General features: G+C 39.5%; 2 protein-coding genes across 2 annotated transcripts; one reads left to right on the top strand and one right to left on the bottom strand.

Moving 5' to 3' along the window:
* Positions 1-2042: 2042 nt before the first annotated feature.
* OR51S1 (olfactory receptor family 51 subfamily S member 1) lies at positions 2043-3014 on the bottom strand. Its single transcript, NM_001171431.1, has one exon. It carries the CDS (start codon positions 3012-3014, stop codon positions 2043-2045), a length of 972 nt encoding a protein of 323 aa, NP_001164902.1.
* Positions 3015-17025: 14011 nt separating this feature from the next.
* Positions 17026-17994, top strand: OLFR572 (olfactory receptor 572). The gene has a single exon (NM_001171432.1). It carries the CDS (start codon positions 17026-17028, stop codon positions 17992-17994), a length of 969 nt encoding a protein of 322 aa, NP_001164903.1.
* The last annotated feature ends 232 nt before the right edge of the window (positions 17995-18226 follow it).

The raw sequence follows: 18226 nt of genomic DNA, 5'->3' as shown, positions 1-18226 counted from the left end.
AATTGGAAACAGAACAGGATGTAGACCTGGAACTCAAAACCCAGGCACTCTAGTACAGGATGCAGACATCGAAGGTAACATCCAAATATCTGCAGGAAAAGCACTTGCATCTATATAATGCTTTAGAGTGAGAAGAATTGACCTGGAACCCAGTCTTAGAGAACTAACAGCATAAGTACACATGGAGAGCTTTGTAAGAATGTTGATAATACTTATTTGAAGTGGCATAAAACTGAAGTTAGTTTTAGCACTCACTAATAGAAAACAATTGTATAAATTGAAGTCTATTCATACTTTGAGTAGTGTGTATTCATCTGAATGAATTATATCCATGTTGACTGACTAGGAGGGATTCCTACCACAAACAAAACATTGTATCTGTATACAATGACCTATAGAGTTTATTCAACTATTTAACTACAAATAGGCAAGTTTCTCATATGTAAGTATTAATAATTACATTGACATAAATAAAAAATTAGGAAATTATAGAAGACAAATGTAGTTGCACTGTTAGTTTACTTTTAGGATAAACTAACCAACCACGAACTGTCACTTGTTACAACTGCAACATTTCTTGAAATGCTTGCTGGTCATTGGATTGACAAAGTCCATCCTCCTGATCTAAGTAGTTCTGACTCTCTGGGTCTGTCAGGTCTCTAGGTAGGAACTGGTTCCAGACTGTGATTGGCAGGTCTACACCATGTGTCTTATTGTGGGGTCTAGGTTAATGAGGCAGAGCCTACTAGTGAAACGCACCTCGTAGCACTAGAAGTCCACTAACACCTTATTGACCAATAGAGGTAGTGAGGACTGCACTGACCAGAGTAAGCCATGTTTCTAAACTCAGCATGAAAGTAAAAGTAAGTACACTGTGCTGAGGCTCATTATGTGAGTATGAATGCATAATACTACTAAAGAGAAAGTAAAAATTCAATCTGATAATCCATATAATGCATTTAGGATACCATTTATATAATGTTATATTTAATAACATTCACCAAAAAGGTAATTATGGTGACATGTAGATGATACAGTTCAGGCCAATTTTATTTATTCCATTTTGCTGAATCACATAAAAGTTCAACAACAGATATACATATGAACATTCAACAGCAACTCTAGCATTTTGAAAAGTATATATATATATATATATATATATATATATATATATATATATATAGTTCCTCTCACCACTTTCCTGGCCCTAGTAGTCAAATAGCCTGTCTCTTAGTGTAAAAGACCCAAATGAGAGATTTACTTGACTCCTTCATATTTGTGTAATCCCTAATGTTCATTCAGAATCCTAGTTTCTTATGGGAATCAAGCCAGTGGAAAGTCCTCCATCCAGTTTAGTAGAATGTTTTCTATCTTCTCTTTTCTTTGTTGTGCAGCAGTTTATCTCCTCCAGTTTCTTCCTTTATTAAGGTATAGATGTAGCAACCAAACACTTAATTTTTTTTTTTTGGCAGGTAGAGTTAGACAGTGAGAGAGAGAGAGAGAGAAAGAGAAAGGTCTTCCTTCCATTGGTTCACTCCCCTAATGGCTGCTACGGCCAGCATGCTGTGCCGATCTGAAGCCAGGAGCCAGGTGCACCCCCCTGGTCTCCCATGCGGGTGCAGGGCCCAAGCACTTGGGCCATCCTCACTGCCTTCCTGGGCCACAGCAGAGAGCTGGACTGGAAGAGGAGCAACCGGGACAGAATCCGGCACCCCAACTGGGACTAGAACCTGGGGTGCCGGCACCGCAGGCGGAGGATTAGCCAAGTGAGCCATGGTGCAGGCCTGCACTTAATGGTTCTTATAAGACTTGGACTTTGGCCCTTTTTATATCATTGAAAAGTAGTATGAGAGGGGGTAGGTAAAGTAGGCTTATTTTCTGGGGCTTGCAAGCTTCCATCCACACACATTTACATCCTTCTGAGGACAGGCAGATATATCCAGATGTGTGCACTTGTATACCTGAATGACGATTTCATGCACACTGAACTTTCTCAGTCATAGAATCCTTGGGTCAGGAGCCCACATGGAGGGAAATCCTCTTCACTGAGTGCAACCCACTTTCTTGGGCTGCAACCTCTTTAGTATTTTCTCTCTAATTTCCTTCATCTTGACGCTGTAGAGAATGGGGTTTATCAGTGGAGGAAGTAGGAAATGGACATAGGAGAGAAGAGTGTGTGCAGATGGAGGGATTGGCAGCTTCAGGCGGTTGATGAGTGCCAGGAGGATCATAGGGACGTAGAACAGGAGCACAGCAGAGAGGTGGGCAGCACAGGTTTGACCTGCCTTCCAGCAGTCCGTGCTGGACCCCATGCCTTGCAAAACCCTGACAATGAGGCCATAGGAGAAGAAAATGAGCAAGGGGTCTAATCCCATGACTGACAGAACCACACAGAGACTGTAGATGGAACCCCAAGATCCTGGGCAGCCCAGATGGGCCATATCTGGGTGTAAGCAATAAGAATGGGTCAGGACCTGTGGGTGACAATATTGCATGTTGGTTAAGAGGAATGGCAGAGGAAGATGGAGGCCCAGGCATCGGAAAGCAATGGCCAGGCCAATCTTGGTAATGACACCACTGGTAAGGAGTGCTGGGTAGCGAAGAGGGTGGCAGATGGCCAAAGCTCGGTCAAAGGCCATAGCAAGCAAGATGGAGGACTCCATGACTGAAAAGACATGGACAAAAAACATCTGGAGGAGGCAGGCTGAGGCAGGGACAATGTGAGCACCAGCAAGTGCGAGCCCCAGTAGGGTAGGCATCAGGGATGTGACTAAGCCAACATCAGACACACCAAGCAGGAAGAGGAAGAAGTACATGGGACGGTGCAGAGTGGGCTCCAGGGCAATGATCCAGAGGATAGTACCATTGCCCAGGGCAGAGAGAAGGTAGACAGTTATGAGAGGGGCTGTCCACCAGGAGGGTGCTGTTGACAGGCCTGGCATGCCCACCAGCAGGAAGGTGGGGGCCATTGGAGAGCTGTTATTAGGAGCTTCCCGGATGGAGAGTGGTGACATCACTGAGGATCCCACTTTGGACTCTGGAACCTGAAAACGATTTGAAAGGTAAACTTAGTTTTGCAACAGATTTGCATGATGTTTTCTAAAACATCCTGGCCCTCCCCTCTCCCAGGCATGTTCCATCCCTATGTAAACACCCACTCAGATGGTTTAGGCAATATTCATTTCTTGTCTTGGGGATTTTCCTGTAGCTATCCTCAAAGCTCTGTTTCTCTTGCTAAATTGCTTTTCCATCTTCCTTTAACATTGCCTTTCACTACAGATTTTCCTAATTTTTCTTATTTGGAAAACACATGAGGAGAGGGTTTACTCTTCTGTATCCACATTGTTTTTGTTCCCTTAAAACCAATCCATCTTACTCCTGTGCTGCCTGAAAACGTTCATGGTTTAGTTACAATTAACTGCTCTCATTAGTGTCATGGATTATCCCTTCATTCTTTTTAAAAACATATTTGTTTATATGGAAGGCAGAGGTACAGAGAGAGAGAAGAGACAGAGTTTTGCTATTTGCTAATTCACTCCCCAAATAGCTGCAAAAGCTGGGGCTCGCCAGGCAGAAGCCAGGAGCTTTATCCAAGTCTCTCACATGATTGGCAGGAGCGCAAGAACATGGGTCATCTTCTATTGTTTTCCCAAGCACATTAACAGGGACGTGGATCAGAAGAGGAACAGTTGGGAATCAAACTAGCATGCATATGTGCTGCAGGCAGAGGCCCATATTCCTTTATTCTTAAATCAAGAATCACTCATTTTTCCTAAGCAACATATTCAACTTATTTCTCAATTATCTTTGACTGCTATAAATTCCCTTTACCTTTTTTTTTTTTCATTCTACCTCCCAGAATGTCATTTCTCAGTGCACTTTGCTGTAATCTAGACACTTAATACACTGGAATTTTTGATGGTTCTTTGCTTGGGACTCTTCTTTTTCCTCCACCTTATTTCAAACACACAGTCTTGCTGGGTTGTTTACTACCCCCTGGCACACTAGAGCACATAAAATGATGTCCCTGTTATTCTCGGTTATAAATATATCTTTCTCTGTCTTCCCCCTCTATGGATTGTTTACCTATTGTTGCAAATACAGGTCCTCCTATATATTAAGCCTCTACTAACATGTGCTTCATGACCCTTTTACAATTATACTATATACCAAATTATATGACACCAACACAATTTTTATGTTTTCTATTTATATCAACTACCATAAATAAGAGAAAATATGTGATATTTGTCTTTTGGGTCTAATTAATTTCACTTAGCATAATGATCTCCAGTTGACTGGATAAAGAAAATATTTTGTATATTCATGATGGAATGTGGAATATTGCTCAGCCATTAGAATAATGAAATCCTGACATTTGCAACAAAATAATGCAGCTGTATTTAGCAGTTTTTCAATTCTATTTCTCTAAATTTTCTTCAGGATTTGATCCCTTTTCTGAAATGTAATCAGCCTCCTTATTATTTCTTCAAAATCTCCCTATTACCCCGTACAAATGCACCCCCCCCTACACATTCACTGTAAATTTCTTTAAAATTGTATTCTTTCCCTTAGTGAAGTCCTTTCTTCAGAACATATGTGTAGTATACCATCTGCTCTTCATGACTCTTGGAGTTCCTGCAGCCTGACTTAAATGGGACTTCTATGTGGCAGGGCTTGCAATAGGGAGAACAGCGTTTCCTTGGACAAACCATATATTCCACAGAATATTCCTGCTGCTTAAGCACAGGTCAGTAGCAGGTCTCCCTGACAGAAGGTAGAGCACTGGGGGGACTGCCACAGGTGTCTGATGCTAAAAGTCTGCGAGGCTTCTGTGAGGACATTTGAGGCAGCACTGGGAACATCCATATCTGACAGGTTCATCCCTTGCCCGAATTGTAAAAGCTATCCCTACACTCCCACTAGCACACCAGAGCACATTTATAAACAAATGGCTTCTCACATGTAGAAAACAGTTTTCATGTCCACACATAGCAGATATATTCATGAGTGCACACAAACCCTATGCATTGCAGAAATACACACACACACACACACACCCTTATCCCAACTGAAACACAGAAACATATACACTCATCATACAAACAGTACAAAAAGTTTATATCCACAGATAAAATCTTTTGAGATAAATCTATATTAAATCCATAATATGCAAGCATGTATATTACTACTCATATCCATAAATCAAAGATGCAAAAAACAAATAAATACTCACTTAGTAAGATAGAAGCAGTTTGCAATATGTGCTGATATTTGTTCAAGAATTTACATGAAAAAGCAGATAGAAATCCAAGTGCCTGGCCATGCATATATGTTATTATCATCATCTAAAAGCTCATGTTTACAAATCTCAAATAGTAATGTCCTAAACCAATCTCTTGGAACTTCACAGTATAAATAACCAGGTAAATACATAGAATCAATAATTTTTCCATAAACACACTTATGCAGACAACAAATAACTACTATCCCCCCCCCTTTTTTTGACAGGCAGAGTAGACAGTGAGAGAGAGAGAGAGACAGAGAAAGGTCTTCCTTTGCCGTTGGTTCACTCTCCAATGGCCGCCGCAGCCAGCGCTGCGGCTGGCGCACTGTGCTGATCCGAAGGCAGGAGCCAGGTGCTTCTCCTGGTCTCCCATGCGGGTGCAGGGCCCAAGCACTTGGGCCATCCTCCACTGCACTTCCGGGCCATAGCAGAAAGCTGGCCTAGAAGAGGGGCAACTGGGACAGAATTCAGCGCCCCGACTGGGACTAGAACCCGGTGTGCCGGCACCGCAAGGCGGAGGATTAGCCTATTGAGCCGCGGCGCCGGCCTACTATCCCTTCTTGTACATGCATGTTAACCATGAGTTCACAAACTTCCATTTAATATGCAGTACACATACATGCATTGAGACAAATAAGAAATCATAAACATATGTCTTTTTGATTATATCACACAAACCATTAGGCTATTCTTATTTTACTTAAAATATCTGGTATATGGCTACGGAGACAAATGAATCTCCAACTGAAATTTTGCCTTGCATAAATTTAGTTTTACGTGATCAAGACAAGGGCGTTATTATGAAAAAAAAATTACAACTGCTAAACAGTGTTTTCTAGGACAGATTTTTATTAATTACCAAACTGGCTCCCTGCCATATAGCACACAAGTAAATTAGGTTACTAGTTGGGTGGAACATAGGATGTTTTGTTATAAGGGAGTTTTGATGCAGGCTCAAAGGAGAGATCCCACCAGCCACATAGAGAAGACAGATATTAAAGTGGCGGACCTACTGTTCACTTTACATTTGTGTCCAGATATCTTCCTTGCTATTAGGATCCTCATCAAAATTCTTCCTGGTATTTACCAGACCAGATGGAAGACTGTGAGTCAGATGGAGTCTTTTATTACAGATGAAAGCTGCAGTGTTAGAACCGCCTCAAAGAAGTAGGTGATGTGACCTACTTTGACCCTGAGTATACCAGGAAAGCTATCTTCAAGGATGAGCACCAGGCAATTTGCTGGAGACTTGCTGGTAAATCCACTGCATAAATTGACTAACAAAATAAGAAATCAAATCAGGTACATCATAAAATATAGATATCATTAAATACCTATTCATATATGGAGTACAAACAATAACTAAAGAAAGGCAGTAACAGTATCTGAGGTTGAGAAATTAAACAATCTAGGAAAGAAAAATGATTGGATAGTTGTAGGTCCAAAATTAGATCATAACCTCTAAAATTCTGTCTCCAACCATTGTGGGTGGTTGGAATACAAGGCAGCAGTCAGTTCCGCAGCTGTTTATATTCAGATTATGTCTCATGCTCTGTCTTCTGTGGGGATGCCCATGAGATTCAGATTTGCCCTGAATAACCTGTGATGAGAACTCCAGTGGAATATTACTAGGACAAAGAAGGCAGAAATCCAGCCCATATATAGGAGATAAAAGTTATCATCATTGGATTTTCCAGATTCAGGAAATTCTACCATATAGAATTTCTGGCCTCCAGTAAGTTTAGAATGACACCTTAAAATTTTAAGACACTCTTCAGTGATAAGTTTCATCAGAAATTTCTGCTCCAAGTGCTGTCTTATTTCTAAAGTAACATTAACTTTTTGGGTCCTTTATTTTCAGTTGTATAACATTTTTACTCAATTCCAAGTACTGCATACTTTGCTCTATAACCTTTGCCTTTGCATTAGAAGCTACATTGACCTTCACCCCCTTTTTCATTCCAGGAATCAATTTATCCTTACTGAATTCATATGCTACCAACTCCCATAGGCATTCTGATGCATTACTCTCCTTCAAATAAATCATCCTTTCTTTTAATATCTCTCAGCATGATCTCCACACTCCTGTAGTATAAATTAAGCACACTGTTATAACCCTTTCAATGCCTTCTTGTTACATTCTGAGCTATATGAAGATGAAGACAGTCTTTCAATCTTTCCTATGTTTCATTTGAGTAATAACAACATCCATGCATTATACCTGAAATATGTTAGTTGGATTCCACGAGTTGCTTGAAGATCCTGCTTAAATGGGAGTGTCTCTCGTTTCCCACATTCTGAGTTTCATAAATCCTTATGTGTCACTAAGGGCACTGTGCTTTTCTTTTCTCTCCAACTGCTTCACCCTGATTCCTTAGCCCAGTCTGTCTCCAACTCTTAAAAAAGTTGCAGCCTTCTGAGAAGTGTCACGTTCTTTGCGTTGTCTCCTTTCTGGCCTTCCAGGTCAAAAATGTGAGCTCCACACCTGTTTCTCTCCCACTTCCTTTCTTCTCTGCTTTCCCTTGTTCATTTGCAGTCCGACTCACCTTTCCCACACCTGCGTCTCCCTGCTGTTCACTCACCACACCTGGGTTCTCCCAGCGACCCTCACACACTTTGGTTGTATCATTTATGTTATTCTGCTTGGGCCACAGCTGCGGGAGTGGGTGAGGTGTAGCTTGCAGGAAAGGTGAGCACAGGTGTCCAGACTCCCCTTACCAGAGTCCCACGGGGGAGCCCTAGGTAGGATGCTGTGGTTAGTCACAAGCCTGTTGTTTTGCCCAGAGGAAGGACCATGGTGACCTTTGAATTGCAGAAGGAATGGAAGAATCCACTCATCCCCAGCATGCAGTCCTGCTCTCAAAGCCTGTGAAGCAGTCCACTCCACCCTCCACTGGTCTGGTGCTCACTGTCTGGATAGGGCCCAATACCTAGTCTTTTTCTGACCCAACTGTTCTTTGGTCATTACCACAACCCCTCCCCAGCCCTTTTCTTAGAGAATAGATAATGAGACCCAGAGAGTGCCTGGACTCAGTCCTCAGAGACGCCTTCTGGCATAGTCACTTCAGGTTTTGACTAATTGCTGTTACCTCAGTGTGGCATCACATGGTAATAGCATTAAGATCATAGGTTCCATGTCTGTAGGGATCACTTAGTCACTTTGCTTTGTGCCCTTGGTATTCTAAGGGCAGGATCAACTCAAAGATTATGAGGCTAAGGAATGAGCTCTTGTCTCTAGCCACATGCTGTATAAACAGGGAAGTCTCACTGGAACGCCCCAGACAGCTTGGCTGGACCCCCTCACTCCTGCTGCTCAGACATTTTGACTCCTTTTTGTGTCTCTCTTCCCAGTGCTTTGCAAGTCCTCACTTGCCCTATCATGTCTTGTTCTTAATGGATGCTGTGTTTTTTGATGGTTCTAATACCTGCAGACAACCTCACTCTCCATCCTAGCTTGTGGCTTTTCCTTCTCAACCTGCCTATATCTCTGTAAACAGCTTGGGCACTCATTGTGTACAATGCCACTCAGAGCTCCTCCCCACTCCCCAGACCTTTCAGGGGGGCTTTTGTTCCTGTAATCCCTGCAACAGACATAGGTAACAGGATCCCACACTGCGGATTTATCCTGGCTCGTCCCTGTCACTTCTATATGATTGGATGGTGCATTAGTCTTTTCATCCACAGAGTACAGGCTACCTTCGCCTGGACTCAGGTTACTGCATCCCTCCTCCCACTTCCTCCCAGAGAATACCAGCTGATGTGGTCTACTAGACTTGGAGTTTGCCTTCAAATTTATCAACTGGAGTTTAACCCTATGGTTAATGAATCAAAAGATGCTGATCTTATTGACCTTATCTCCTCAGAATTTACACAACCCAATATCTGGATTCTGTTTTTGGATTCCTATTCAATTCAATGTACCTTTCCCTGTCTCTTCATTGTCCTGAGAAACAAAGTTGTTTCTTTCCAGATCCCTAAACTGCAGGAAGAGCCCCCTTGTCTATCTGCAATCCATTCCTTGACATCCAGTAGTAGTTTGTTAATGTAACAGGTGAACCTGTCCTAATAAATTAGTGGGAGAGATAGAATGAAACTATCCCTAGATTTCTCCTTTCCTCAGAATAACATGGGTGTTTTTTGTTTTACTATGTTTTAGGAGTTCATGGTGTGGTGCTATGGATTTCAGACTTAGACATATTTGGGTAGAAATCCTTGCCTTGCTGCTTTCTCACCATAAGGCTGTAGATAAACTACTCTATATCTCCAAGCTTCATTTTCCTAGTCAGTGAAAAAATTCAAATATAATATCAGTGAGGTGCCAGTACAAGGCCTGACTCCTATTACTGGTTGTATTTGCACAAAAGTTTAAGCCCCTAATCTCCTCCCTTTGCTATCTAAAATGGCTGGTAGGAATAGAGAATAAATAGGGTATTCGCAGTTTGGTAGTGGAAATGCATAAATGCATTTTGAAAAGCACTTGATAGTTTATTATAAGGTTAAACATATACTATCATATGACTCAGCAATACACGCCTCATTACTTAACTAAAATAATGATTACAGCAACTTTATTCATAAATAGATTTCTTTAACTGCTGAAGAAATAAACAGAAAAAAATAGTATAACCAGACAATTGAGCACTGTTTAGCAAACGTAAATCTCCAATCATTATGTGCAAGAATCCAGGTTCAAATGATTATATACTGTGTAATTCTCTTTATATGACTTTGTGGATGACTGAAAGCTATAGAGTTAGCGTGTTTTCTGGGGGCTGGTCATGGGTGGAGGCATTGACTGCAAAGAAGAGGCTTGAGGGAATATCTGGAGTTGATGGAACACTTCTATATTTGGGTTAGGAGGATGATAACATGATTGTATTTGTCCAAACTCAAAATTGTACACAAGGACAGAGAATTTCAGTGTATATAAATTAAAAAAAGAAATTTAAAATGTAAATTCTTAGAAGAATATTTGGCAGTATTTGTTCTTTAAAGTTTATCTTTCAGGACACATGTACCTTTCCTTATGTTCTCCCTTTCTTCCTTTCCTCTCACCATATCTTCCTTAATTGATTTCTGCTTCTTTGCTTTACTCCTTTCTTCTATCCTTCCATTCTGCTATTGTTTTAAGCAATAGATAATTTTTGGCGACCCTGATCACATGCTGTGTGCTAACCCTGGGCTACTTGTGTTTGACATATTCTAGGAATTGAACTTTTTAAATGCCTCAGAAAATGCTAAGAATGCATCAATAAGAAATAATCTGATTTTGGGAAAATGTACTTTCATAAATGCTGAAAATTATCTTGTTATGAAAGCTGCTTAAGGATAGAAAAGATAGATTACATGGGGCTAAAAATTATTTGTAAATGATTTTTAACTTGTGACTTTTTATTAGTTCTTCATAAAAAATTAATTTGTGTAACAATGAAATAATGCAACTAGATATAATAGGATACCTGTATCTAATTGGTTATTGCCAAATATTATTAAAGTAATATTTTCCGAAGAAATTGACAAGAAGTAAGAGGAACTTTGCATCTCACACATAGCTAAGGGAAATAAAGAAGAAGAAAAGAATAAGCAAAATGACGTTTTCTGTGTGATAAATGAGTTAGGTTGCTGTTGAATGAGCCCACTTAGAGGAAATGGAGGTTCATTAATGGTATAACACCATAACAGATAGAAAGAAAGGAACAATATTAAAATATTTGAAAGCTACAGTTCTCAAGATGCATTATTTATGGGATGGCTTTTTAAAAAAATTACACAACTAGAATTGATTGAATTGTCAGCCAAGTTACAAAATTAAATAAATAGTCAAGCAACAGAAAACAGGAAAGCATAAAGTTGCAAAAAATTGTGAATATGTTGGGGCTGGCATGTGGCTTAGTGGGTTCAGCAGCCACTTGTGATGCTTGCATACCATATCACAGTCCCAGTTTGAGTCCCGGCCACTTTACTTCCAATCCAGCTCTCTGCAAATAGACTGTGAGAGCAGCAGTTGATCACCCAAGTACTTGGGATGCCTGCCATCCAGGTGGGAGACCAGCTGGGAGTTCCTGGCTCCTGGCTTTGGCCTGGCTCAGACATGGCTGTTGTAGACATTTGGAGAATGAAGCAGTAGATGAAATCATTCTCTCTTTGTCTCTGTCTCTCAAATCATATATGTATGTATATGTATATACACATATATATATATGATTTTAAAATACATATGTACAAAGTCAACTACCCAAAAGACAGTGTAGAATGAGAAAGACCATGTGATAAATTAGGAAATGGTGTGAAAGACACTGGAAATAGAATGGAGGTATTATTGAACCTAAAAAAAACCAAGGATTTTACTTAAACTCTAGAAAGGAAAGGATGGATGTAAATATATTTCAACAAATTGCTAAGATAAGGTGGGGATTGAGAGTTCACCTCAAATCATCACAATATTTTTTGAGTGAAAGAAATATTTTTCTTTAGAAAATGATGGGGGAGAGACTGAGTTAGGGGAGTTATTTTTTAAAAAATATTTATTTATTTATTTGAAAGTCAGAGTTACAGAGAGGAGAGGGGGAGAGAGAGAGAGAGAGAAAGGTCTTTCATCCGATGGTTCACTCCCCAATTGGCTGCAATGACCAGAGCTGCACTCATCTGAAGCCAGGAGCCCGGAGCCAGGAGCTTCCTTTGGGTCTCCCACGCGGGTGCAGGGCCCAAGGACTCGGGCCATCTTCTAGTGCTTTCCCAGGCCACAGCAGAGAGGTGGATTGCAAGTAGAGCCGGTCTCGAACTGGTGCCCATATGGGATACCAGCGCTTCAGGCCAGGGTGTTAACCTGTTGCACCACAGCGCCGGTCCCAGGGGAGTTAAAAATGTGAATTTAAGAAACTGTTTTTGATAGGAATGGGATAAATAATCCATTAGAGAAGATTAAAATAATTAACTAAAGAGTCATTTCCTAAGTACAAGGTCATAAAATGTGAGCTAATGGGTAGTCAGGTCCTCCAATGATTTTCTATTTTTAATGCGTAAGAATTGAAAAAAAGGGTATGATCACATTTGTTCAGTTTTATACATGGGCTGGCAGTGTATGACATAAAGTTACTAAAATAACTCAAAATCCATGTGCAATACAGATGATCAACCTGAAAAAGAAGTAAAACAATGTTGATTGAGCAAATTGAAATGAAAATGTCAGTAATTACTCAGATACCATGTTTTTCAATATAGATGAAAAATATGAATAAAAGTATGACTGAGTTGCAAGATAACAGATTTATATAGGCAGTGGAATATAGAGATTAAGATATTGCAAGTAAATCAGCCCCAAGTGTTAATTAGTTCAAACAGTATTGAGGGAATTATGTTATGTGATACAGAGATGAGTTTTATTTGAGTTAAACTCAATGCTTTGAGAGACTATGATATTGTAAAAGTGACTATTGAATAATTCTGAGACCTTCCTATAGGTGAATGGTAAGAGATAATAGTATATGAAACTCACTCTCTTTGAGCATTTTTTTCCTTACTTAGCCATAGTGATCTTCAAGATCCAGCAAGTCCAGAACACACTTATAACAATGAGGTTCCCTTGCTCTGCTGCCACTCCAAAATGACTTATACAATCTAATTACTGCAATTACATTAAGAGTTTGAGCCAATTCCCAATATGACCCTCTTTTCTATTCCAATCAATGAAAATGATAATATTCTTCATATCCACATCACAACAGGATTATCTTTATGAGGATTGTTAAGTATTAAATGATTAGAGTACAAAATGAATGTCATAAATAATATAACTGATAAATCTCAGAACTATCAGAGGATATTATTGTTATAGATATTTTTACTGATGATGCTATTTTATTATTCATAGTACAGATAGGGATAACAACATTATCTAAAGGTGATAATTAGATATTGTGGAATTTTGATTTTTTTCTTGATTTATTGACTCCCTAAAGGTCTCTCATTTTCCCTTGTACCAGGTGTGACTTATTAGGTTGATATTAAAGACTGAAAAACACTGAAAATACTGGAACCACAGGAAACACTGAAATATCAGATGCAATTCATTCACTGGGAAGTTACTTTAACTTTAGAATCTATTTTCGAATGAGAAAATCATAGTCACTTGGAGATTTTGTTAGTTTTGTTATGTCATGAGAAAATAGAGGCAAATGTCAATCATTCAGGAGATGGGAATTATGAGATGATCAAGATAAGACTAAGAGACTGATTGAGCATTAACCAGCCTGTACACACACACACACACACACACACACACACCACCTTTTTCCTCAATTGCTCTTTCAATACTATGCCAGTCCCCAAATATGAAAATCTGGGGAGATTTGCAGCCTTGGGGAGACATCCTCAGTCTTTGAAGCTCTGGGGAATAGTCTTATTTGTTGATCTATGAAATGCTCCCTGGAATAGTAACGGCAGTATTGGAGCAGCTCAGGACTTAAAAGTTCTCATGGGGGTAGTGGCAATGGTTTTGCCAGGTGAACCTCAGGCTGCTTAACAATCTTCTTGCTGAGGCTTCTCTCAGCAGGCAGGTAAGTTTTAGAGCAAAACCACAGGATAAGGTTGGCCATCAACAGAATATTTCAAGATATCATGACTGAAGTTTCTATCTAGCTCCCATTCACTCCTTTCTGTTTTCCATTCTCTTTCCTTGTCCTTCAACCTCATCCCCAAAACACCCTGACGTGTGCCTTATCCTCTTCCTCCCTTGGATCTTCTTTATAATGACATGGGGGTCTTGCTTGAGGACTGAAGGACAGGGAAAAATGAAGGTTCTCATGAAAGGTTGGAAACTTCAACAATGACATCTTCAAATATTCCGTCAGTGAGGACCCAAGTTCCAAGATGAGCATCTTGGCCCAGGACATGCAATTTTGACTTTGTCTTTTCTACTTAGGCTCCTGAGCTCCCACTGCCCTCTGTTGTAATTTTCCTATCCTTCTTCTCATCTGTTTTCCTATTAACAAGGTATTTGACTCAGGGCAAACTATTTTCTTTAATTCCACTTTAGGTTTCTGAATTAGTGAAAACCAAAATACATCAATTTTTATCTTTGTAATAGTTTGGATTTCTGTTTTCATCTGTTTATTCCTTTTCTCTTCTCGCCATCCCCCCTTCCATCTTATTTTAATCTGTCCTTATTCATTTATCCACCTCTTAAAGTTTTTCTCATTCCCACTATTTATCACATAATTTAATGAATTTAATAAACAATTTCTTCCCCAAATAAACAAAATACATACACATGCACACATGTGCACAAACTGAAACAACACTTTGTTTAAAGGACAAAATATATGCTGGTAATCTATAAGCCACATATTTGAACTACTTCATAAGACAATAAAGGAAACAGATATACAGAAATAAAGTATCATCACTAAGGTTAGGGCATCATAATTGGAAAATTTTCAAAAAGATCTTTTTGGAGATTATTTTACATTTATTTATTTATATAAATGGAAGATATTTCATGTATTTCATAAATACAACCTTAAAGGAGCTATAATTTAAAAAATTGTTTAGCATGTTTAACCAGAGATTTATTAGCATATATATCTGGGGATCTATGCTCAATAATTGCAGAGCAGACAATATATTATTAATAATTACAAGTGGTGCAAAGTAAAATATGATTCTTTATGTTAGAAGAGACTCCATCACTTTCACATCCACTTACTGAAAAGTATTGCAACCAAAAAACCAAGAAACAAAAAATATACAGTATCAATATGCTGTCAATCAGTAAAGAGCACAACTTTTTATTTCAAGTAAACATAATTGTATTAAAAGCACTGGTGTTTACATTTTAATCCTCACAATAATCCTAGGGAGCAGGTACTGTTATTACTCACATATTATACCATAGGTCTTTAAAAAGATGGGAAGAGGAAAGGAGTAAGGATGGGAAGTATTGTAATGTTCTTAAAACTGTATATATGAAATACATGGAACATTTTCTCTTTATGTAAATAAATTAATAAATCTATTGAAACGAAAATGTGTATTATGAAAAAGCTATCTATAGACTTTTTTAAAAAAAGTATAACAAAATAAACGTATCTTAATTCCATTTTTCTTGAACTTTTTGAAATATCCTAATACATAAAGGGGCTTCACTGAGGATAAGGGGCAAATGGGATTGGAATACAACATGTGTAGTAGATCCAGAATCCACAATGTTTACACTACATTGTTGCTTAATAAACTTGATTCCAAGCAACTGATAAAATCAGAAAAAATGAGGAGTGTCCTAAATATGAGAGATTTTCAAAGAGAGTATGTTCTACTTCATTGTTCTATCTTACTGTTAATTATGTCAAGAGTGGAATGACTTAATCAAGGGATCCTTTGGAGCTAATACATTCACTGGTATGGCAATATGAGCCTGTCTCCCTGATCTCTAAGTTCTCTGTTCTGCTTTAATCATGGTGTAGCATGATCACTGAGCTTAAGTACAAGGAGATTGGCAGATGCAGATTTTCAGATGTCCCTGATTATGAAAAAATGTATTTAGCTGAGCTTTGGAGGTCTTGCTTCTCTGCGACAGAATGGATTATTATATGAAAGAATTGCTTTTCTGCTTTCCCAAGTAATTTATTTTCCATTATACTAAGATTTCACTAATTTTACAACAAAAACATTTTGTTTCATTTTCTAAGGATTTATTTGTTTATTTACTTGAAAGGAAGAATTACAGAGAAAGGGAGAGAGGGAGAGGGAGAGGGAAAGGGAGAGGGAGAGGGAGAGGGAGAGAAGGAGGGAGAGGGAGAGAGAGAGAGAGAGAGAGAATCTTCCATCCACTGGTTCACTTCCCAAATGGCCACAACTTCCAGGGCTGGGCCAGGATGAAGCCAGGAGCCCAGAACTTCTTCCAGTCCTCCAAAATGGATGTAGGGCTCCAAACCCTTGGGCCATTTTCTTCTGCTTTCCCAGGTACATTAACAGGGGTCATGATTGGATATGGAGCAGCTGGGACTTAAATCTGTGCCCACCCAGGATGCTGGTGTCGTAGGCAGTGGCTTAACCCACTGTACCACAACGCTGGCCCCAGAAACATTTCATTTTAAATGACTGAAGTGACTGCAGATCTAGGGTTGAGAATAATTCTGAGGCTCTATCCAAGCTCAGGGGGACTGGAGGGGGATCTGGCTGAAGTAGAAGGTTGGGCTTGAACACTTTTGCTTTTATTACTGCTCTAGATACAAGATGCATTGCTTTCATGAAGGCTCTGGGCATAGGAGTATGATAAGTGGGAATGACATCCTATGTGTGGAATAGAATAATTCATATTTTATATTGACTCTTACATTTATATTTGACTGAGATATTATGTCCTTGTCCTCTGACTCAATAGCTAGGAGGATAATAATTATAAAGGGGAAAGAGAGGATAGAAGAGACAGAAGACTTTCTAACCTAATGGCTTGGCACTACAATGTATTTAAACTGAATGTAATTTATTTGTATGTGGATGAGTCATTTACCTGTGGGCCAATAGAAATATCCACAATAGAATACTTCCTGGAGTAGCTGTCTTCTCTTATACTCTGTCCCTTTCACCCCCCTTACATAACATATTTATGTAGAAATAAAATTGCTCAACTTTCAAGGAAGTAAGACACTAACACATTATTATTTTCTGTCACTGTATTTTTAGGAAGCAGCTCATCAGGACCCCACACCACTTCCCCATGCCTACATCACATTGACTTAATGGCAGATAACCATTCTCATTTCCAGCACCTTTATTTTGTCTTAACTGGGATTCCAGGTCTTGAGCAAAAGTATTACTGGATGGCATTTCCACTGGGTGCTATATATGTTGTTGCCCTCTTTGGCAATGGTATCATCATCTCTACCATCAAGTCTGAATCATCTCTGCATATTCCCATGTACTACTTTCTATGTATGCTGGCATTTGCAGACATGGGACTTGCCCTTTGCACTTTACCCTCTATGCTGGGCATATTCTGGTTTAATTACAAGTTAATTGCCTTTGATGCTTGCCTTGTTCAAATGTACTTCATTCACACCTTCTCAGCCATTGAGTCTGGTGTGCTTGTGGCTATGGCCATTGATAGGGTTGTGGCAATCTGGAACCCCCTCAGGTATGGCACCATCCTAACCAACGGTGTGGTCTGCAAAATAGGGGTAGTCATCTTGTCAAGGGCAGTTTGTGTGGTCTTCCCTGTGCCTTTCCTTATCAAACGGCTCCCCTTCTACCGCTCCAACATCCTCTCCCATTCTTTCTGTCTCCACCAAGATGTCATGCGCCTTGCCTGTGCCAGCACCCGTGTCAACAGCCTTTATGGCCTTATTGCTGTCATCTTCACCAAGGGCTCTGACTCCCTCTCCATCCTTCTCTCCTATGTGTTCATACTCAAGACAGTGATGGCTATTGCCTCAGGAGAGGGCAGGCTGAAGGCACTCAACACCTGTGTTTCTCACATTTGCGCTGTACTCATCTTCTATGTGCCGCTCATTGGAGTGTCTGTCATTCATCGTTTTGGGAAACATCTGTCACCACTGACTCATGCACTCATGGCAAATGCCTACCTTCTTGTACCTCCTGTGCTGAACCCCATTGTGTATACCATAAAGACCAAAGAAATACGAAGGAAGATCATCCAGATATTTGCTCTAACCAAGATTACTGCAGAGGGGCGAAATTTGCCAATTTGAAAGAGAAAGAAGTTATTCTGTAAAAGCTCAAATATAGCTATAAGAAATAAAGATACATTTATTTTTTACACTTTCTGTGTGGTTTGAATTGAGAACAGAAAGATGCCCTTGCCTACAGAGACTACTCATTTTTTTTTGTGCCAAATTGTATTTTGTCTACTGTTAGAAAGAGTGGCACCTTTAGGAACTGTTAATGGACTGACTTGTAATGCTACATTTACAACTCTGCATA

This window comes from Oryctolagus cuniculus, chromosome 1 (genome assembly GCF_051225735.1).
Source record: "Oryctolagus cuniculus isolate XC-2025 breed Fujian yellow rabbit chromosome 1, ASM5122573v1, whole genome shotgun sequence".
NCBI classification, from domain to species: Eukaryota; Metazoa; Chordata; class Mammalia; order Lagomorpha; family Leporidae; genus Oryctolagus; species Oryctolagus cuniculus.
The sequence above is the reverse complement of the archived record's forward strand: the minus strand, read 5'-3'. Positions and strand labels throughout refer to the sequence as shown.

What these genes read in the sequence shown, in the direction of transcription:
- OR51S1 (NM_001171431.1), bottom strand. Translation starts at nt 3,014, where the DNA reads ATGTCACCACTCTCCATCCGGGAAGCTCCTAATAACAGCTCTCCAATG.
- OLFR572 (NM_001171432.1), top strand. Translation starts at nt 17,026, where the DNA reads ATGGCAGATAACCATTCTCATTTCCAGCACCTTTATTTTGTCTTAACT.